General features: G+C 36.9%; 1 protein-coding gene and 1 non-coding gene across 2 annotated transcripts in view; both read right to left on the bottom strand.

Moving 5' to 3' along the window:
- Window positions 1–1566: 1566 nt before the first annotated feature.
- LOC102497182 (fibrous sheath-interacting protein 1-like) overlaps window positions 1567–23110 on the bottom strand; it is a 35098-nt gene continuing 13554 nt past the window's right edge. Inside the window, exon 4 of the mRNA XM_027775842.1 lies at window positions 1567–3061. Coding sequence (XP_027631643.1) covers window positions 3015–3061 — 47 coding nt within the window. The 3' untranslated portion in view covers window positions 1567–3014. The remainder of the gene's footprint in view (window positions 3062–23110) is intronic.
- LOC114009709 (U6 spliceosomal RNA) lies at window positions 18750–18855 on the bottom strand. Its single transcript, XR_003551094.1, has one exon. It is a non-coding gene; the product is annotated as a U6 spliceosomal RNA (small nuclear RNA).

The raw sequence follows: 23110 nt of genomic DNA, 5'->3' as shown, positions 1-23110 counted from the left end.
TAGACATGTTTATATCAGCTGCACTTTCTATTGAAAGCATTTAGATTAAGATCTTTTGTGAATAAAATGTGAAAACTAAGAAAAAATAAAGATCTATTTACATAAAAAATAGAGTACTGCCACGTAAGTCGAATAAAACAAGTTTTCTATCTAAATTGTAAAAAGAAAAATATATGATAATGTCTTTGAACTGATATGCAGTGTATTCATGACAGTAAAATTAATTTGGTATGCTTTAATGATACACAGAAATTGAATGTAATAAATAAATAAACAAAATGGATCAAAGAAGGAATTTAATAAAGAGGTAAAAAATCTGACTTTGAGATCTGAAAACACTAAAAAGTACTAACTGAGTGAGAATTTTCTTCCTTACTGAAAATTGAATGTAATAAATAAATAAACAAAATGGATCAAAGAAGGAATTTAATAAAGAGGTAAAAAAATCTGATTTTGAGATCTGAAAACACTAAAAAGTAATAACTGAGTGAGAATTTTCTCCCTTACTGATTTTTATTTTTTGTTCTACAAACACTTATCTGAATAGTATGATCACATATAAATGGAAATTGCCATATAATTTTGGACAGCCAAGGTGAAGTAAGAACTAGAAAGTGATGGGAATGACTGCAGAGTTGGGAAAACTGTTTTGAAAAAAAAAATCTTTGAAAACATGACAGTATTCATTCTTGAAATAGCTCAACACATGAAGTCCTCGAAGATAATTCTAATTCATTTTCAATAGTGGAGCAAATTATTGAAATATCAAAATGAAGACTGGCCCTATAGCATAGTAGTTAAGCACTGTGCAGGAAGCTGGATCCCACATGCCCACTGCAGTGGCTTGAAAAACATACCAGGCACAAGCGCATGTGCCCGTGATCCTAATAGGATGGAGAAATGGGAAAATAAAAAAGATTGTGGAGTTCCCAGGCCTTGTTGGCCTGTTGGAGGGTGCTTTCTCTCTCTCTCTATCTCTCTAATTTTCTCTCTTTCTCTCTCATATGTTCTCTGGCATTAAGAAAAAAAAGTAAAAGAAAATATCAAGATGAGACAGAAAAAGTGGCTGGGAATGGGAGCTTTATTTCCAGGCAGGCTCCATTCTCACCCTGAGCCTGACCTTCAAATCAGCCAGTCATACTGATTAAAAATGTAAATTATGTCATTAAGATGATAGCTTTATCCTCCTACAAGAGTTTATTGTCGTGTGTTTTGGCAGAATTAGATTGAAGGTCAATAAACTTTAGGTCCAATGGGAATTTACAATGAGGGTGATGCCAGGGGTTTTTTTTAAAGAGTTTTATATAGAAAAACTTCAAATTTTAAGTCCCTAAATAAATGCTTTAGCTCACCCTTTTCTACAATTTTTATTCTACATTTTGTTCTGGGAAAAATGCTCAGGGCTACAGAGAACCACAAAATAAAAATATTTTTTAATAAAGACTTTCCATATCAGGGTGAACTTTCTATATCAGGGTGACTTTCTTTTTTAATCTGGAGACTTCGGGTTGAATTATCAATATATCATAAATTCAGTTTACTAGTTCTCACTAGAGTTACTTTCAGTTGACAAGTTATAAGATAGTGTCACCTCTTTTAATGACAGAATTCATTACTTAAAATCACTGTTTTCTGTCCCTTTACCTAAACTGTAATAAAAAGTCTTGCTATGCCTCAAATACATTTGCAGAAGCACACTACCAGGTCATAATCCCTTTGCAGTGCTAGACTAAAAATAATTTCTTCTGTTTCCTTCAGTCTTTATCTTTCTTATATTCCTCTCCCCTTCTCTCCATTTCTTTTTGTCACTATGTCTCTGTCTCTTTCTCTCTTTCTCATATGCAGAACATCAAACACCAGGAAAGTAAAGGTTTAGAAAGCTGAGCTTCTCTGAAAGGCTGATGACTCTTCTCATCCCAGTCCAAATTCTCACCTGTATCACCTCTGACCTCTGATTGCTCCCATCCAAACCCTAAAACACACAGATGTGCCACATGTCGTTCCTATGAGAATACAGAATCATGACCTTTCACTTCTGCTGACATCCACAGCAAAACTCTTGGCCTCAAGATAAATTACATCGTAGCATATTGACATCAGCATGAATCATTATTATTTTAACTGAACCAAAGAACAAATAGTAAACTGAAACAGATGGGATGGAAAAAGAAATAGACGATTGATATCTCAGCAAATAGTAGCTATAGAATTCATTTTTAAAAAGTCAAAGAAATGTAATGTAAGTAATCATTAATGTTATCCAATATCAATAGATGAACATGTGTATGTAAGACTTAATAAAGCTATTTATAGGGCCAGTTCAATAGTTTAGTGTGTTAAGAGAACCAGATACCATATGGCCAACCTTCTCTCTTAAGATGGTACTACAGACTTTTCTTTCTTTTTTTTTTTTTTTTTATAATTATGATCTTTATTTGCTGCATTCTAACAGGCCCAAACTCTGAAAGAAATTTACATACTGAAAGGTATCAAGTCAAACTCCTGCTTAAGAAGTTTCATGGCAATAAGATAACAAAGGCTCTCCTAGTGTTACTTTCTTGAGCAAATTCATTTCTTCTATGACAAATTGTGTTTATTTAACAGACACAGGCAAACCAAAGGAAAAGTGAGGTCAGAACATTCATAGTGACCAAAATCTAAGTCATAGTAAACTTGAAACATAAACTCAAATACAGAACAATCAAAGCACCTCAACCAGTTTTAATATAATAGCATATAGTAAAATGTTGGTTTTTATAATGTACCCTGATGTTACAAGATTAGCAAAAAAATTTATCATTTTTTCCAAAGAATTCTGATCAAGAAAACCACTGTACAATTATACTCCAAGTCTCAAAAATATTAAGAAAATATAATCCACAAAGAGAGAATCCAAATGTCAAAATCATTATTTGAGTAATGGTCTCTATAACGCATTCACTGAATTCAAAGAAAAAGATGTAATTTAACTTAATTACCAACTTTCTTAACAGCATACCCCAGCAAGTCATTGCTTAAGACTCTTTACATTCTTCTGTTGCATCTTTAGTCTCCTGTTCATCTGTACAAAAAACAACAACCAAAGCTATTAGAAAATACTAAATGTGTGCAAAAATTAAAAATAATTTAACATAAAACATTCAACTCTTTTACACAGGAAACAATAATCACGTTCTCATTTGATATTTATTGAAAAGTCACCACAAGCTACATATAAAGTTTACAAGAAAAATGAAAAAGTAGGGACCAGCAGATGGCATAATGATTAAGTTGCTAGACTCCCATGTAGTTGACCGTGGTTCGAGCCCCAGACCCAGCAGCTTAAAATTCACCCCAGGTGCATGTGCGTGAATGCCCAAAATCCAGAGAAGAGAATAGAGGAGAAGGGATTGCAGCATGGCCATACTCCCTGAGGGGGGTGATTTCTCACTTTCTGTCTCTCTGACTAGCACACGTACCCTATAGCAAAAATCTCCCAAATAATAATAATAATAATAACAACAACAACAAGGATAGGTTGCCTGCCACATTGAGCTTATAGCTCAGGGAGAAATATTTGGGCTGTGAGAGCTAAAATTATTATGAATTTGGAAACAGATATAAAAGTTAGTTTGTTGTTTTTCACTAAGTATCTAGGAAGCAGGGTCAAACCAAAAGATAATGTTATATGCAGGTCAGATAAGAGTTAATCACCTTTCATTACCTCAAAGTGAGGGGGGGAATGACATTAACAGAAATAGAATAGAAATATTTTTCTATGCTTAGTGAGATTATCAAAATGGAAGGATTGTTATTCAATGTTATTATCAATATGTGTGGACTTATCCTTTTTTCTCATTGTCCTGTGTGCATTGTTTTTTTTACTTTTATTTGTCTCTCTTTAGCTCTGAATGTCAGGACTGAATGTAGATTCATCAATTTTACACACAAGCATATTTAAATACAAATCCACCAATTATTTGATAGACAGTTGTCTCCGCAGGTTTCAATTTATGTATTTATTATAACCATTATTCATTGCATAGAACTAGATGATAGAGAAAAAGTCCAAAATGTTAACAGTTGAGTCTTTTTCTGTGGAATTAATTTTTTTAAAAAAGCTAAAATCAAGAATTTTGTAAAGCCTAAAAATCACCAAGTCCCAGGCTTTATCATGTCTTCACTTTTAAACATCTTTTTCCAATTTTGTTTTATCTTTGCTTATCCAAGGGCTTATTTCTTTATGCACAGTACAGTACTATGGTCTTACAAGAACTCACAGTGTGTGAGTTTCTTCCTAATGAGTTATTGTGATGTACAATTTTACCTTGCTCTAACTAGACCAATGATTGATACCCACAGATTTTTCAGATTATAAACTCTTATCTTCCATAGTCCTCTAGGTGATTATAAACTCTTATCTCCCATAGTCCTCTAGAAAGAAATTAGAAATTATTCTTTCATTGGCTATGTCAAGATTCTCTTTATTAATTTATGAGATTTTGTTGCCTGATTTTTTAATCAATATGTTTTTCTTTAGAACTATACCTCACAGTAAAGAATGTCATAGATAATTCAGTATACATTTGCAGAATGACCATTGGAGCGGGTTTTGAAGGTTCACAACATGTTAAATGTTGAAAGTGGTGAACATGTTTATAGCCTCAGTTTGTTTATTACACACTGTATATATGCTTTTGAAAACCATTCTGTAATCTACAAAGATGTGTAAAAATTATATGTAAATCATAAATTAAATATTGAAGGAGGTTAAAAACAGGAAGAATTGACTTTTTACTTCTTGAATTGACAACAGAACCAAATAAGGAAAACAATAAAAGAGAATCAAGAGAAAATGGAACCCTCATGAACTGCCGAAGGAACCTAAAATGATGCAGTAGCTTTGAAAACAATCAGACAGTTCCTCAAAAGCTTGCCAAAGACCTAGTAATTTCACTCCAAGGTATACATCCAAGAGAAGTAAAAACATAAATTAACATAAAAGCTTGTATGTAAATATTCACATCATAATATTTAATAGCCAAAAAAAGAAGAAATAACCAAAATTACCATCAACTGAAAAATGGATAAATACAAAGTAGTTTACCCATACAATGGAATATTGTCCAATAAAAAAAAAATGGGGTCAACCCCATGGCCTAGTGGTTAAGGAAGCCAGATTCCACATGGCAAACCATATGGTTCAAATGCCAGACCAGACAGCTTAAAGAACATGTCAAGAATGTATGAGTGCATGTCCAAAATTCTGACAGGATGGAAAATGGAAAAAAATGGATTGTGGTGTGACCTTGCCCCACTGGGGAAAGTTTTCTCCCTCTCCCTCTCTCTCTAGATTCCTCTCTCTCTCTCTCTTCCTCTCTCTCTAGCAAGCACATGTACCCCCTCACAATTAACAAAAAAGAAAGAAAAAAAATGAAAGAAAAGAGTGGAGTATTACTATAACATGGATGAATCTTAACGTTATGCTAAGTGTAAGAAGCCAGTAACAAAAAGCCCAATATTATGATTCAATTTATATGAGATGCTCAGACTAGTCAAAGAGACAAAAAGTAGATTGGTTAGTGTTTGTCTAGGGCTGATAGTTGGGGAGAAATGGGGAGCCGACTGCTAATGGATAGTGTTTGATCTTTCAGGGCTGAGGCAAATGTAAAATTGATAATGGTGATGGGTACACAACTCTGTTAGTACACTATAAACCATTAAATTGTATACTTTAAATGGGTGAATTATACAACATTGTTGAATGGTGACTCTCCCCTCTCCACATAATGTTTACATACTAATCCCTGGAACCCGTGAGTATTACCTTACTTGGGAGAATGGTCTTTGTGTATATAATTAGATTAAGGATCGTGAGATGAGAAGGACACCCTAGATTATCTGAGTTGAGTGAGTCCTAATTCAGTAACAAGTGTCCTCATAAGAAAAAACGCAGGCCAGCCAGTGGCACCATGATTAAGGCGGCTGGATCCCAAATAGCTGATTGTGCAGTTTGAGTTCTAAACCCAGGGACTTGAAAAACACTCCAGGCAAAAAATAAATAGAAAGAAAGAAAGAAAGAAAGAAAGAAAGAAAGAAAGAAAGAAAGAAAGAAAGAAAGAAAGAAAGAAAGAAAGGAAGAAAGGAAGAAAGGAAGAAAGGAAGAAAGGAAGAAAGGAAGAAAGGAAGAAAGGAAGAAAGGAAGAAAGGAAGAAAGGAAGAAAGGAAGAAAGGAAGAAAGGAAGAAAGGAAGAAAGGAAGAAAGGAAGAAAGGAAGAAAGGAAGAAAGGAAGAAAGGAAGAAAGGAAGAAAGGAAGAAAGGAAGAAAGGAAGAAAGGAAGAAAGGAAGAAAGGAAGAAAGGAAGAAAGGAAGAAAGGAAGAAAGGAAGAAAGGAAGAAAGGAAGAAAGGAAGAAAGGAAGAAAGGAAGAAAGGAAGAAAGGAAGAAAGGAAGAAAGGAAGAAAGGAAGAAAGGAAGAAAGGAAGAAAGGAAGAAAGGAAGAAAGGAAGAAAGGAACACCGGGCGCGTGTGCGTGTGTGCCCAAGATCCCAAGAGAAAAATGGAGGAGAAGGGATTGTGGTGTGGCCATCCCCCGTGGGGGGTGATTTCTCACTTTCTGTCTCTCTGTCTCTCTCTTTCTGGCGAGCACATGCGCCATATAGCAAAAACAAAACAAAACAAATAAACAAAAAAATTCCAGGTATGTGCACATGCCCAAAATCCCAAAAGGAGGGAGAAATGAAGGGGAAGGGATTGCAGCAAGACCATCCACAATGGAGGGTGCTTTCTCACCTCCATCTCACTCCTTTCCCTGGCAAGACTACACACCTTCTAGCAAAAAGAAAAGAAGAGAAAAAACTTTTTTAATTTTTTAAAAGAAAAATGCAGATGGAGATAAACACACACACACAAATAGAGAGAGAGAAAGGCAATGAGAGGGTGGGCAGATATTAGAGGGATCTGGTCCCAGAGCAAGGGGGTCCAGGAATGCTGACAGCCATGATGAACGGGTAGAAGCAAGGAAGCATTCTCCCTAGGGCCTTGGTGGAATGTGGCCTTGGGGACACCTTGATCTCAGATTTCTGGCCTCCAGAACTCCAAGAGAACACACTTTTTAAATTTCTTCTTAACTGGAGCAAAAAGAAGATATTTCTTTGTGAAGATCCCAAAAGGACTGTGCAGAAATGTACATGGTCAAAGCCAAGCAGATCCATTTATAGCATTTTTTTTAATGTAGCAGCATGATGTAGCTGTAGCTTTTTAAACTATGATACCTCTGAGAGATTGTACCTTCTGGATGAAATATTTATAATAGATTGTGGCTGCAGATGCTGTTCACTGCACACACACACACACAAATAGAGAGAGAGAAAGGCAATGAGAGGGTGGGCAGATATTAGAGGGATCTGGTCCCAGAGCAAGGGGGTCCAGGAATGCTGACAGCCATGATGAACGGGTAGAAGCAAGGAAGCATTCTCCCTAGGGCCTTGGTGGAATGTGGCCTTGGGGACACCTTGATCTCAGATTTCTGGCCTCCAGAACTCCAAGAGAACACACTTTTTAAATTTCTTCTTAACTGGAGCAAAAAGAAGATATTTCTTTGTGAAGATCCCAAAAGGACTGTGCAGAAATGTATATGGTCAAAGCCAAGCAGATCCATTTATAGCATTTTTTTTAATGTAGCAGCATGATGTAGCTGTAGCTTTTTAAACTATGATACCTCTGAGAGATTGTACCTTCTGGATGAAATATTTATAATAGATTGTGGCTGCAGATGCTGTTCACTGCTTCTTAGTTCTTTAAGAAACATTCTTAGCAAACTTTATATAATACTGAGGACAGGGCTTTTTTTCTCTTCATTGTAAGGGGTCTGAATATAGTAGCATTTCATATGCTTCCTGAGAGAAACAGATAGTTTCCTTAGCCACTGAAGATGTTTTTCCCATGAACAACAGTTTATACATTTTTTTAAACTGTGTGTTTCTTTGGACGTAAAATGGCTATGACAGCTTCATCAAAAACAGTCTTCGATCTCTGTCTTCTGCAGTCTTCCACATAGCAGCATGTTCCTGTCTTTGTGGCATTTAGAAATTCCTTTTCTCCTCAAAACCACAAAATGGAATATATTGAATTTTTGAAGTGCTTTGTTAGTGAAGCCATTCATCTATTGCTTTAGGGAAAAACTGTCCTCCAGAAAATTTTCTTGCTTTCTTCTGCCTCTTCTTTTGCTAGTTTCTGTCCTTGTTCTACACACAGAGATTTTTTTTTCATCTCATTCAGTTTTGAGGTCATCCTGGAGATGATCTGAGCATCAATGAATAGACATGAGGTGCATATTCCTTAAGTCTTGTCACGGCTCCTCTCACATTCTAAAATGAGACTGGATTTACCACAGAGAAACATATAAGGAAGACAAGAGCCGTGGGATGAGAAAAAGGCCACAGACGACCATAGTCTTCCTGTTCAGGGGTGTCTAAGAGTCCCAAGAGGTACTGCTGGTGCCCCCACCCCATGCTGGCCATGAAGCCAGCAGGGCACGTACTCCTCAGGAAGGCGTCCTTGGCATAGTTCAGGAGCAGGCACATCTTGCCCACCACTCTATCACCGACGACCATGCGTGGGCATCAGTGTACCACCATGAACCATGTTGTGGCCAGCCAACTTCCAGTGTGGTCCCCAGGAGCTCCCACCCCAGTTGCACCCCAGGCTCAACACACTTTGGGAGTCCACCACCATTACCACTACTCTACCCAGCAGGGCAGCCCTTTCCCTCCCTCCCCACCTCTACCCCTGCGGTATGAAGCAGCTACCCTTGTTAGAGGGGATGGGGCCATAGGTCACAGAACAGTAGTTTTTTGGTTTTGTTTTAAGAATTATTTAACTTTATTTATTTATTTACTTACTTATTTATTTATTGTAATTTGACCAGCGGGGGACAGAGTGAGAGAGGGAAAGTGGGAAAGCAAGCCGCCAGGACCAGGACTCAAGCCACAGTTGGCCATGTGGGAGTCCAGTGCCCTCAAACACCACAACACCTGCCAGCCCCAAGCAGTAGTTTTAAAGCAGGGTTGCACAACAGAATCACCAGATCTTGTCCACAGAAACTGACTGAAACAAATACTGATGTCCAGAGACAACCCTTAGAAATTGATTTAATTCATTTGGGATGAAATTGCACCATTAATTTGTTTTATATCTCACCAAGTGACTCCAATGTGCAACCAGAAGAAACAGCACTGACTAAGGGATGGATCCAGTCTAGCTCAAAATGTCCAGCTAAGTCAAGGCATATCACAAGGAGACAGATGTGAAAATCAAAGTATACAAGACACAGTCCCACACTGACTGTATGTTTCTCCAAATTAAATAGTAGCCTTAGAGAATAGGGAACTCCAGCTAGGGCTTCCAGCCATGCTTGCTCTCAGTAGCTAAAAGGAAGGCTGTCCAAAAGAATGACAGTAAGGATGGTTTATGTTAAATTCTATGTAAACTAACCAAGTCCAATAACTGAGTTCATAATGAATTTTTTCATTTGGTCCTCATTAATCTTATAGAAGTATTAAAGCCCCTAATGTTATAGATAAGGAAACCAAGGTATAGAGGAAAGAGGGATTAAGTAACTTGGCTAAGATCACCAGGTAGTAACAAAGTAAGGATTCAAACCCAGGGCTGCCATCCCCAGAATCCATACTCCTAATCACTAGGCCACACCACAGTGACAGGCCGTGGGCCAGCCTTTATCTGCTAGACAGAACATTGCACATTGGAATCACCTGTGAGACATAAAACAAATTAATGGTGCAATTCCGTCCCAGATGAATTAAATCAATTTCTAAGGGTTGTCACTCCAACATTTAGTGGTAGAATCAAGACACTCTTGAGCAAATTTAAACAGCTATTCACCTTCATTTTCATTTAGGGGTATAATATGAAGGGAAAAAAAAGACAACTTTATGTGACTCATTGTTGATTCTGTTATAGAAATGTTTAAAGGAAATGTTCACTCAGATCCTATGGGAAATTCCACTGTTTTCCTTGAAGAATTAGTATACTTATCCCCATTCTTCACTATGTAACTGATTTTGTGTCCCCTTCCCCACTGTTATTTGTTATCATGTTTTCTCTTGTTTATATGAATTTCTGTTGATAAGTAGTTCAAATGTTTAGAGGGAAAATGAGACTACTAAATATACATAGATGCCTTCTGTTTTTACTACCTACAGGGCAATTAAGCATAAGATCATTTGATTAAATATTAGACTAAATATGGAGCCTTTTGCCTATGAAGTGCCAGTGAACTCAGAGAAATCTCTGGGGTTCAATGTTACCTGAGAACACCTACGTCTCTCTCTCCTCACATTTCCACACAGTGGAACTTGTCAGGGAAGAATCCTGGCCTCACTCCACACTCTCACTCTCTCTCCAACTTTCCACCCCACTCCACCATACTCCACTCTACTCCATGAGGATGCAATCTGTGCTCCTCCATCCTCTTGGTTTTACGTAACAGATCTCTACAGATGAGACCTAAGGTTTTCAGCCTATACCTGTGACTGGGTGAACAAGTTCATTTGGGAGTATAGCACCAGGAAATCCTTCTGGATGACCACTTGGGCCACAATAATCCATATTTCCTCAGCAATAAAGCCAATCTAGTGCACCATTCAACAGAATCTATCTCTCTTTCAATTGGTTCTGATCTGGATGGGGAAGAAAGATGTTCTATTTAGTGATAGCCTAAGACCCCAAAAGTTAGTGAGCATACCATTGAATTTACTAGGTCTTCTATTCAAAAGTCAAATGACAGTAGTCAACACTAAGTCTAAAGCACAAACATTTAAAAAAAAAAAGTATTATACATTGAAAACTTTTAATACAGCTGTGAAGCAGTCTTACTTTTCAATACCATAATTTAAATTGGTTCTCAATATCATTAGGTTTGGTTTTGTTTTGGAAGACTTATCAGCATCAAAGAGCTTATCTGAATCTGCCTTTTAGAAGCATAATTGAAATACTTAGAACAAAGAACAAACCTCAGTTCACTGAAGGAAAAAAAACTATGTATCAGTAATATCTGCATTTGAAAGAAAAAATAATTAATGGCTTTGTTGTTGTTGTTGTTTGTTTTGTTTTTGCCATAGGACACGTGAATTCACAAAAGAGAGAAAGAGAGAGCAAAGTGAGAAACCACCTCCCAGGGAGGATGGCCATGCCACAATCCCTTCTCATTCATTCTCCTCTCAGGATTTTGGACACACATACACATGCACACCCACACAGCATGATTTTCAAGCTGCTGGGTTCTGGACTCAAACTGCAGTTAGCCATATGGGAGTCCAGTGCCTTACTCACCATGCCACCTGCTGGCCCTGATTAATGGCTTTCTTATTCACTCCTGTCTGCTTATGGATATCTAATCTGAACCACAGACATATGTATCAATTTCCTAAGAGCAGGAACATAATGCACCAACTGAACACACAGCAACTCTTCATTACATCTTTATAGGGCTTTTTTGCCAAGAAAACTGGGATAGCACTCAGTTTTGTTGTTTATTTTTTTTAGAAGGCACTTAATGTACAATTTTGTATTTTAGAATAAAATTGAATAGCAATTTATTTGAACAACTACATGCTGAGGATAGTAAAAACAACTCCAACTATAGATATCCTAATATATGTTCAGGATGAGTACATGCACCTACTATTCCTTAGAGTTTATTATAAAATAAGCAGAGTAAAATATACATACTCACATCTACATCATTTTATTCTCCATAATCACAAGGGTTAACTGTGACCATCATGTATTAGAATTATCTGACGTGATCAGAGGCATGCTGCATGCCTCCCTAGCTTCTTTTCATTATGTTACATTAAGTTTGGTTCATTCTATCTTGTCATGTTCTGCTCCATAACAGCTATACATTAGCATGATTCATGTTCACATGGAGATAGTCATATCTTAGCAGAGTATTATTCTTAACCTTGACCACATGCTAGAACCCCATCTAAAACAAATCATTTCATCCAACTTAAAACGTTTGATTATAGTAGATATGGGAGATTCAGATACTTTCTCTCTAGTAAATATCTTTTATCCAAAAAGAAAGAAAATACACTTCGATTTTAGAGTAGAACTAAGTTTTCATACTCTATTTATTAAGTGAAGATCCTTTGTTGGGGGAAGGCACATCACACCCATCTAATTGAATTGCATGTTATAAGTGAACTCTGCTGCTGGATAAAAACAGCATAGCTTAAAGTTCTGGTCAGTAAGATGGAAGAATAGTAGTTCTCCAGCAACAGTACCGCCTCACAAAAATCCAACCAGCAACTATTCACAGGCAAGCATATTCATGAATATTCCTGAACTTGGTAAAGAGGCTGAGATACCACTTGGACAACAGAACTAAGAAGAGACACATTTAAAGGGTAAGAGGAACAGCTTCACTTTGACTGTGCCACCCCTCCTCCAAACTGGCACATAGATGAGTCCTCCGGGCCCATAGCTTCTAAAGTGAGAAAAGAGAGCTTATGACAGACATTCAGCTTTCCCATCATTCTGAGACCCTTCACGGGAAACGCACTCCTTCCTCATCTATGGGAAACACTGGGAGTAATGACCAGGTTAGACCACTTAGGGTCACTAAAAATAAAGAACAGCGGTGAGCTCCTGGTGATCAGCACATAGATCTTGGCAATGGCTCTGCATTCCAGCCAACAGAGGTACTCCTACAGGAAAACTAGCCAATAGCATCACTTTTCAGGAAACATGGTCAACACGTCTTCCATATTTGTCCCTTGGCAACTTCCCCGCCCAGTCTCTGCATTCTCATTAAGTCTTTCCTGATCTGGGAGACAGGCACAGATTCTAGAATATATGCATAGGATGGCCGTACCTGACCCAAGTAGTCAAGCAACAACTTCAAGCCTCAGTGCTCTGCTTAACGCTTCCCAGGCCAGGATGCAAGTGTAGGTCCACAAATACCTGTGGAAGGAGCACCAGGCTCTGCCCATCCCAGAAGCTGAGCGGTGACCTCACAAAGTCTTTGAACTCTGCTTAAGGTTTTCCTATGTCTGTAGGCAAGCCTGCATCTGAGCATATCTATGAAGTACAGCCTCTGGCCTGGCCCCTCCTCAGTGGTCAAGCAGCAACCCCAGAGACCTTACCCAGCCTCAAAGCCCTGCTCAACCACAGATTACAAACAGGAGCTCTGCCTAGCCAGAAAAAGACAACCTGAAACCCACCCCCCCCTTATTGGAGGCAATCATAGAGTCTACCCAGCACTCTGCCTGACTGCAGAGCCAGCAGTTCCACTCAATCTCAGAGTACAGGTAGTACCCAGCCCAAATACAGAATCTAACATCTAGGTTTGCCTGTCTAGAGTTGTACCAGCTGGTGCAACCACAACCCCAGGTTAAACTAAAGAATAAAGATCTATCACCACAAAAGAACACCCACGAAGACCAAAACAGGTAGCTGTCTTCACAAATGCATAGACATAAATGCAAAGACAGACAATTTACAAAGAATCAGAGTAATAGGACACCAAAACAAACAAACAAAAACACACTAATAAACTTCCAATAATGGACACTGAAGAAATAGAGATCTACAAAATGGCTGAGAAAGAATATAGAATAAGTCAATGAAAGAAATTCAAGAAACTGTAAGGAAATATGGATAGAAAATTAAAAGAAATTTGGAAAGCAATTCATGAACAAAGAGAGAAGTTTAACGAAACAAAAGCAATTTAAAAAAATAGAAACCCTAGAGATAAAGAATACAATAATCAAACTAAAAAAAAAAAATCCATAGTGAATTCCAACAATAAACTTGATCAAGCAGAAGAAAGAATGAGCTCAAGCACAGGACATTTAAAATTATACACGCAGAAAAGCAAAAAGAAAAAGTTCACCAAAATACATTATAATCAAACTATTAAATATCAAAGATTTAAAAAAAAAAGAATTCTGAGCCTAGCCTAGGTGGCACAATCCATAGCTCACTGGACTACAGTGCTGAAAGCAACATGAGCAACAGTATGATTAGATCCCCAAGTCATCCTGAAAACATGCCAGGCATGCACATGTGTACCTCAAATCCTGAGGCACTAAGAGGGCTAGGGAAAAGGGGATCACAGTGTGGTGACAGATATTGTTGAGGGTACTTTTTCTCTCTCACACAAAAAACTAATTTATTTTTTGTGTGTTTCTGTTTGTTTTTAGGTTTTTGCCATAGGGCATGTGCACTTGCCAGAGAGATAGAAAGGGAAAGAAACAAAGAGAAAGACAGAGACAAAGAAAAGTGGTTTCCTGATCTGGGAGACAGGCACAGATTCTAGAATATATGCATAGGATGGCCGTACCTGACCCAAGTAGTCAAGCAACAACTTCAAGCCTCAGTGCTCTGCTTAACGCTTCCCAGGCCAGGATGCAAGTGTAGGTCCACAAATACCTGTGGAAGGAGCACCAGGCTCTGCCCATCCCAGAAGCTGAGCGGTGACCTCACAAAGTCTTTGAACTCTGCTTAAGGTTTTCCTATGTCTGTAGGCAAGCCTGCATCTGAGCATATCTATGAAGTACAGCCTCTGGCCTGGCCCCTCCTCAGTGGTCAAGCAGCAACCCCAGAGACCTTACCCAGCCTCAAAGCCCTGCTCAACCACAGATTACAAACAGGAGCTCTGCCTAGCCAGAAAAAGACAACCTGAAACCCACCCCCCCCTTATTGGAGGCAATCATAGAGTCTACCCAGCACTCTGCCTGACTGCAGAGCCAGCAGTTCCACTCAATCTCAGAGTACAGGTAGTACCCAGCCCAAATACAGAATCTAACATCTAGGTTTGCCTGTCTAGAGTTGTACCAGCTGGTGCAACCACAACCCCAGGTTAAACTAAAGAATAAAGATCTATCACCACAAAAGAACACCCACGAAGACCAAAACAGGTAGCTGTCTTCACAAATGCATAGACATAAATGCAAAGACAGACAATTTACAAAGAATCAGAGTAATAGGACACCAAAACAAACAAACAAAAACACACTAATAAACTTCCAATAATGGACACTGAAGAAATAGAGATCTACAAAATGGCTGAGAAAGAATATAGAATAAGTCAATGAAAGAAATTCAAGAAACTGTAAGGAAATATGGATAGAAAATTAAAAGAAATTTGGAAAGCAATTCATGAACAAAGAGAGAAGTTTAACGAAACAAAAGCAATTTAAAAAAATAGAAACCCTAGAGATAAAGAATACAATAATCAAACTAAAAAAAAAAAATCCATAGTGAATTCCAACAATAAACTTGATCAAGCAGAAGAAAGAATGAGCTCAAGCACAGGACATTTAAAATTATACACGCAGAAAAGCAAAAAGAAAAAGTTCACCAAAATACATTATAATCAAACTATTAAATATCAAAGATTTAAAAAAAAAAGAATTCTGAGCCTAGCCTAGGTGGCACAATCCATAGCTCACTGGACTACAGTGCTGAAAGCAACATGAGCAACAGTATGATTAGATCCCCAAGTCATCCTGAAAACATGCCAGGCATGCACATGTGTACCTCAAATCCTGAGGCACTAAGAGGGCTAGGGAAAAGGGGATCACAGTGTGGTGACAGATATTGTTGAGGGTACTTTTTCTCTCTCACACAAAAAACTAATTTATTTTTTGTGTGTTTCTGTTTGTTTTTAGGTTTTTGCCATAGGGCATGTGCACTTGCCAGAGAGATAGAAAGGGAAAGAAACAAAGAGAAAGACAGAGACAAAGAAAAGTGGGAAATCTCTCCCCAAGGAGGATAGCCATGCCTCAGTCTCTTCTCCATTCTCCTCCTGGGATTTTGGGCATGCATGCACACAGGCCCAGAGTGATTTTCAAGCTGCAAGGTCAGGAACTCAAACTTCCATTGGCCACATGGAAATACAACACCTTAATCACTATGCCACCTGCTAGCTCCAGTATCTCACTTTCAACAATGAGCAGATTAACAGACAGAAAATCAATAAGAAAGCACTGGTCTTGAATTACACTTTGACCAAATAAACCTAACAGACATAAACAGAACATTCTATCCAAAAGAAACAGAATACACATTCTTCCCAACTATGCACAGAAAATTCTTCAGACTATATCATATGTTAGGTCACAAAACAAGTCTTAACAAATTTATGAAGACTGAAATCATATCAACTATCGTTTCTAACCACAATGGCATAAAACTAGAAATCAATGAGGAATCTTGCGAAATTCACAAATATGTGAATATTAAATAACATGCTTCTAAACAACAAATAGGTTACAAAAGAAATTTTAAAATACAATATACCAACACTTACAAGATACAGACAAAAAAGCATGCCTAAGAGGAAAATTGAAAGCAACCAATTCCTGTATCAGAAAAAGAAGAAAAACCTCCAATAAACAACTTAATGTTAAACCTCAAGAAATTAGAAAAAGAAGAATAATAAGCCAAAGGTAGCAGAAGGAAGAAAATAACAAAGACCAAAGCTGAAATAAATAGAATAAAGACTAGAAAAACTATACGGGGGAACCAGCAGATGGCATAATGGCTACATCGCTGGACTTGCACGTAGTCGATCCAGTTCAAGTCCTGGACCTGGTAGCTTAAACTCACACCGGGCATGTGTGTGTGTGCCTAAGATCCCAAGAGGAGAATGGAGGAGAAGGGATTACACCATGTCCATCCCCCTGGGGGGGGGGGGTTTCTCACTTTCTGTCTCTCTGTTTCCTTCTCTCTCTTTCTTTTTTATTTATTTATTTGGTTGCTTGTATGCTATCAGATAAAAATGTTCTCATTATATCTCTCTTATAAAAGTAAATAAATAAATAAACTTAAATAAAATGACTCAGCCACAGTGGCACAGCAGTGGCCAATGCTCGGCAATGCCGCACGCTCTACGGAAGATCAGGTGTTGGGTCCTAGTACTCTGGGTTACACGTGATCCTGGCTGGATGGGAAAGGCTGGGCTGGATCACAGTGTGTGGTTTTCTTGAAGAAACTTATCTCTCTCTTTCTCTATCTCTCATGAAAGTAAGAAAGAAAGGAAAAGAAAGAGAAAGAAAGAAAAAGAAAGAGGAAGAAAGAAACAAAGAAAGAAAGAAAGAAAGAAAGAAAGAAAGAAAGAAAGAAAGAAAGAAAGAAAGAAAGAAAGAAAGAAAGAAAGAAAGAAAGAAAGAAAGAAAGAAAGAAACCGACAGACTATAGGGTGAAAAACAAAACTTAATTGGTTCTTTGAAACAATAAACAAAATCCACAAACCTTTAGCTAGGCAGTCAAGGAAAAAAGAGAAAATTTAAATCAAATCAGAAATGAAAGAGGACATATTACAACTGATACTGCATAAATACAAAAGATAATAAGAAACAACTATATATAATTATATACCAATTGTATAATCTAGTAGAAATGAATAAATTGCTAGACATACAACCTGTCAAAACTGAATCATGAAGAAATTAAAAATGTGAACAGACAAATAGTGAGCAAGGAGATTGAATCAGTAATAAAATACCCAGTCAAAGAAAAACCCAGCAGCTACCACCAGTCAGCCGTACCTATGCTACCATTTGCATCCCTACTAACACTGCTGTTCGGTAGAAACTGATCACATTTTTAGTTGCACTTCAATCCCGAATTAATCTCTAAATACTTTCTAATATGAAGGTTAATCCTCAATTTCTTATTCTTTTGGGCCAGTTGGATTCAATTTCTTACTTAATGTGATTTTTCTATATCATTACTGTTGAGTACTAAAAGACTTTTTCCAAGATAAAACAGCCGACTTTCTAGTTATGTTCATTTTTGGTGGATTCTTAATGACTGTATCCTTCAAAGAATAGAATAAATACAAGATAATGTTAAAGAACATCCTGTCTCTTCCTTAAGCTTTTCATATGCCTCCCATACCTCACCAGATATTCTGAACAAACACAAAAGTGGACCTTCACATTTTTGCTTCAGGTCACTATCATTTATTTTACAGCACATTTTTTGTGACAGTTTTCCAAACCTAGAGGTCAGACAGATGCTTTTCTACTATGAGCAAGCCAGAGTAACTTTTAACCCAGGAATTACAGTTTCACCCATACAATTTTTTGGAAGATGTATTTTGTAGTCAGCTTGGTGGAATAAGAATTCTGAAGAAACCATTTATTTCCAAAGATAGTTTTGAAACCCTACAAGAGGATCCAAATTAAAATCCACTGTCTGAAGAGCGGCCAGGAGGTTCTGCCTGACGTAAGGGTCAGTGCCTTGAAGGTTAATGCAGTGGTACCAAAATGAGGCCCCACTGGGAAGGACTCAGTGAAAAAGAATCCCACTGGGATTCTTTTATCCTTTTTGCAAAAGTGTGGACAGTTTTGACAGCTTGACAGATTTTTAACTCCAGAAGCAATTTATGAAATGTTACACTGACTAATGCAAGACATTTCCAGCAGTTTGCCAGTGATTCCTCACTACGCTAATATAGAATGTATAATCTCTTGGAGCCAAAAAACTGGAAAAATATATATCCTGCTGCCTCTATTAAGTACCTGAGTACTTGAATTCTAAGGCATAAGACGGCTTTTCTTTCTCTCTCTTGCTCTCTCTCGCTTTTGTCTTTGTTTTTGTTTTCATTTAAAAGGTAACTATTTTAAATAGGTAAAATTATCACCTGTTTAACTGAAGGTACCAACACAGACTTTTACATTATACCTTTATAACAAGCTAAATAATAACTTGAATATAAATAGTATTTGTTTAAAAATATGGAATGCTTCGCGATTTGTGTGTCATCCTTGTGCAGGAATCATGCTAATCTTCTATGTATCATTCCAATTTTAGTATATGTGCTGCTGAAGTGAATACTCCTCATCTTTGATAGATGAGGCCACAATATAAATGGTAGTTCAGAAAGGACAAAATAAAACTGAATTTCATCTCTCTCACTAATTTTTAAAAAATTAAAAAGATAAAGAAAGAAAGAAAAATCCAAGACTGTTGGCTTCACAATTGAATTCTTCCAGATATTGAGAGGAAAAATAAAACTCCTCCCACACACTTCCAAAAATTGAAATGGAGGCAAACTTTCAAACTCGTTTTACAAGGCCATAATTACTCTGACGTCAAAGCCACACCTATACAAAGGAACACTATACAAAACTTAAAGTACAGGCCAATATACCTGATGAAAATAGATACAAAAATACTCAACAAAGTATTAGCAAACCAATTTCTCAAACAAATATTAACAAACTCAACAAAATGCTAGCAAACCAAAACTAGCAAACCAAATGCTAGCAAACCAACAAAATACTAGCAAAGCAAATACTCATACGCAACGAAATGCTAACAAAACAATACTAGCAAATCAAACCAACAAAACACTAGCAAACTAAAATACTAGCAAATCATTCACCATGATCAAGTGGGATTTAAAGCTGAGATCTAAGAATGGTTCATTATGTGCAAATCAATAAACATGACACATCACATTAACAGAAGAATAAAAACCACAAAAATAATCTCAGTAGATGCAGAAAAAGCATGTGACAAAATTCGACACCCTTCATGATAAAAATTCTCAACAGATAAAAATTCTCAACACAATAAAGAGGATATATGACCAACCTATAGCCAACATTATGAGGCAGGAGGGGTCTGAGGTAAGAGACATTCCAAACACCTACAATAAAACAATAAAACCTGACAGAAAGGAGGTGGCTGAGAGACTGGGTCTGAACCAGTTGGAACCAAGAGAGAGCCTAATCTTTAAACTCATTATACTTTCATTATACTACATTAGCATGTAAAATGACATTCCTACCTGCACCATGACAGTTTACAATAACCATGGCAACACTCAGAACTACCCAAATAATGAAAAAAAATGTGGGGGAGGTGAGGAACAGTAGTTCCAAAAACAAAACAAACAAACAAAAAAAACCTGTCACTTTCCTGAAAAGCCATAAATAAGCCACCCCTTGCTTAGCCTAATATTAAGCCAAGCCATATAAGCCAGATACCTACCAAAGTTCCAGACTGCCCTGCCTGTGAGGTAGCCCTTCTCTCTTTCCTTTCAAATAACAGTCCCTCTTCCTCTCAAGGCTTGTAGCCAGGGAAACAGTGGGCAGTGGCAGCTCATCAGTCTTATTCCCTGATCCTATACACCTGCGAAGGAGGCAAAACTTTTCACCCATCTCCCTTCATGGGGCTGCTCCACCTATGAAGTAGTCTGCACTGTACACTTTCCTTAATAAACCTCACTTCACTCTCTCTCAAAGTCTCACTCTTAAAGTTTTTCCTGCATGATGCCAAGGGCCCCCCTTCCCCAGGTGGAGACCCTCACAGGCTGAGTCATCCCAGTAACAATCATACTGAATGAGGAAAAGTTAGTCGAGTTTTTCCTCTAAGATCAGTGACAAGACAACGATGCTCATTCTCATAACTTTGGTTCAACATAGTACTGGAGATCCTGGCCAGAGCAACCAGGCAAGGGAAAGATATAAAAGGCATCCTAGGGGACCAGTAGGTGGCGTGGTGGTTAAGGCACTGGACACTCCCACATGGCTGACCAGGGTTCAAGTCCTGAATCTGGTGGCTTGCTTTCTCACTTTCTCTCTCTCACTCTCACCCTCTGTCTCTCTCTGGTCAAATTAAAAAATAAATAAATGAATAAATAAAATAAATAATTTTTTTAAAAGGCATCCTAAAAGAAATAGAAGGCATCCTGTCCCTATTGACAAACTACATGATATTATATGTAGAAAAACCTAAAGACTATACCAGAAAATCTGTTAGAATTCCTAAATTTGTAAAGATACAGGAAACAAAATCAACATACAAAAATTAATAGCATCTCCACACACTAAAGCAAATTATCCAAAAAAAATTTTAAGAAAATAATCCTGTTTATAATAGCAACCAAAAAGAAAAGAAAATATTTAAGAGTAAATTTAATCAAGTTCATAAAAGACTAGTATACTGAAAAGTATAAAACAATGATTAAAGAAATTTAAGAAAACAAAAATAGATAGAAAGATATCTCATGTTAAAGAATCAGAAGATTAATATTGTTAAAATGTCCATACTGCCCAAAGTGAGCCACAGAAACATACAATCCCTTCCAAAATTCCTATGTCGTTCTTCACAGACAGAGGAAAAGCAAGCTTGACATTTGTATAAAGCCACAAAAGACCCCAAATATCCAAAATGATTATGAGTAAAAAGAACAAAGTTGACGGCATCATATTCCCTATTTCAAATTTTATTATAAAGTGATTGTAATGAAACAGCATGGTACTGGCATAAAACAGACACATTGTACAATGAAACAGGTTAGAAAAGCCAGAAATAAACCTATACATTACATTTATAGTCATTTGATTTTGAGGCTCCAAGAACATACAATGGGAAAAAGATAGTCTCTTCAATAAATGTTGTGAAAACCAGATATCTATATGAATAAGAATGAAATTTGATCCTTATCTCACACCATATACAAAAATAAAATTTAAATAGGATACAGATTTAAATATGACACCTGAAACTACAAAACTACTAGAAGAAAGAAGAAATCTTTCACATGATTTTTTTGATATGCTCAAGCAATAAAAACAAAAATAGACAACTGAGATGACAAAAAAAAAAAAGCTTCTGCACAACAAGGGATACAATTGGCAAAGTAAAGAGATAACTCATGGAATAGGATAAAATATTTGTAGACCATGACTCTGATAATGGATTATGTCCGAAATATGTAAGGAACTCAAACAACTCCATAGTAAGAAAACAAAGAAACTGATTAGGGCGGTTGTGGGAGAAAGTGGGAAAGTGGGCAACAGATGTGAACAGATTTCTCAAAAGAAAACATACGAATGACCAAGAGGTTAATGAAAAAATGCTCAGTATCACTATTCATTGGGTGGGGAAATGCAAATTAAAACTACAATGAAATATCACCTCACAATTGTTAGAATGGCTGTTATCAAAAAGATGAAAGACAGGGCCAGTAGGTGGCATAGTAGGTGGGGCACTGGACTCTCATATGGCCGACCACTGTTTGAGTTCCAGACCTGGTGGCTTGCTTTCTCTCTCTCTTTCTCTGTCTCTCTCTAGTGAGTGTGTGTACCCTAGAGCAAATTTAAAATAATAAAAGGTAAAATTAAATAAATAAAAAAATTTTAAAAGATAAAAGACAACAGTTGTTGACAAGGATGTGTAGAAATTGTCATATACTCTTGGAAGGAATGTAAATTATTTCATTCATTACAGAAAACTGCAGATCAAAACTAAAAACAGGACTAGATGTAACCCAATAATCCCACTTCTGGGTAGATAATCAGAAGAAATGAAATCAATATGTCCAAGGCATAGCCACACTCAATGTTAATTGCAGAATTATTCACAATAGCCCAAATGGGAATCAATTTAAGCATCCATCAATGGATGAATGGATAAAGAAAATGTGATATATGTACACAATGGGATACTATTCAGCCTTAAAAAGAAGGGAAATCCTGTCATTTGTGACAACATGAATTCATCTGGAGGACATTCTACTAAATGAAATAACCCAAGTACAGAAAGATAAATATTATATGCTCTCACATGTGGAATCTAAAACAATTAAACTCACTAAAGTAGAGAATAGAATAATAGTCACCAGAGACTGGGGCAGGGAACACAGGCAGAGAAAACAGGGAGTTTTTGGTCAGAGAGCACAAAGTTTCAGTTAGAAAAGAAAAATATATTTTGAGATCTACTGCATAGCAGGTTGACTACAGTAAATAATAACTGAGAGCAAATTTCAAAAGACTTATCACAAAAGTGATAAAGTGATGGATATGTTATTAACTGGATTTAATTATTTCATATTATATGTGCATGTGTATATATAAAATCATCTTATTTTACAATTATGATTCATTCATTAAAATATTAATTTTTAAAACATTGTTACTTTGAAATTTATTTTTTAAATTCAAATCTTTATATAGAAATTTGAAATTTACATAATTCTTAAACATTACCTGCTTTCATTCATTAAAAATGAAAAATGTGGGACCAGCAGATAGCATAATGGCTACATCGCCGGATTCCCATGTAGTTGACCACGTTTTGA

The sequence above is a fragment of the Tupaia chinensis genome, unplaced genomic scaffold (genome assembly GCF_000334495.1).
Source record: "Tupaia chinensis unplaced genomic scaffold, TupChi_1.0 Scaffold000605_1, whole genome shotgun sequence".
Taxonomy (NCBI): Eukaryota; Metazoa; Chordata; class Mammalia; order Scandentia; family Tupaiidae; genus Tupaia; species Tupaia belangeri.
The sequence above is the reverse complement of the archived record's forward strand: the minus strand, read 5'-3'. Positions and strand labels throughout refer to the sequence as shown.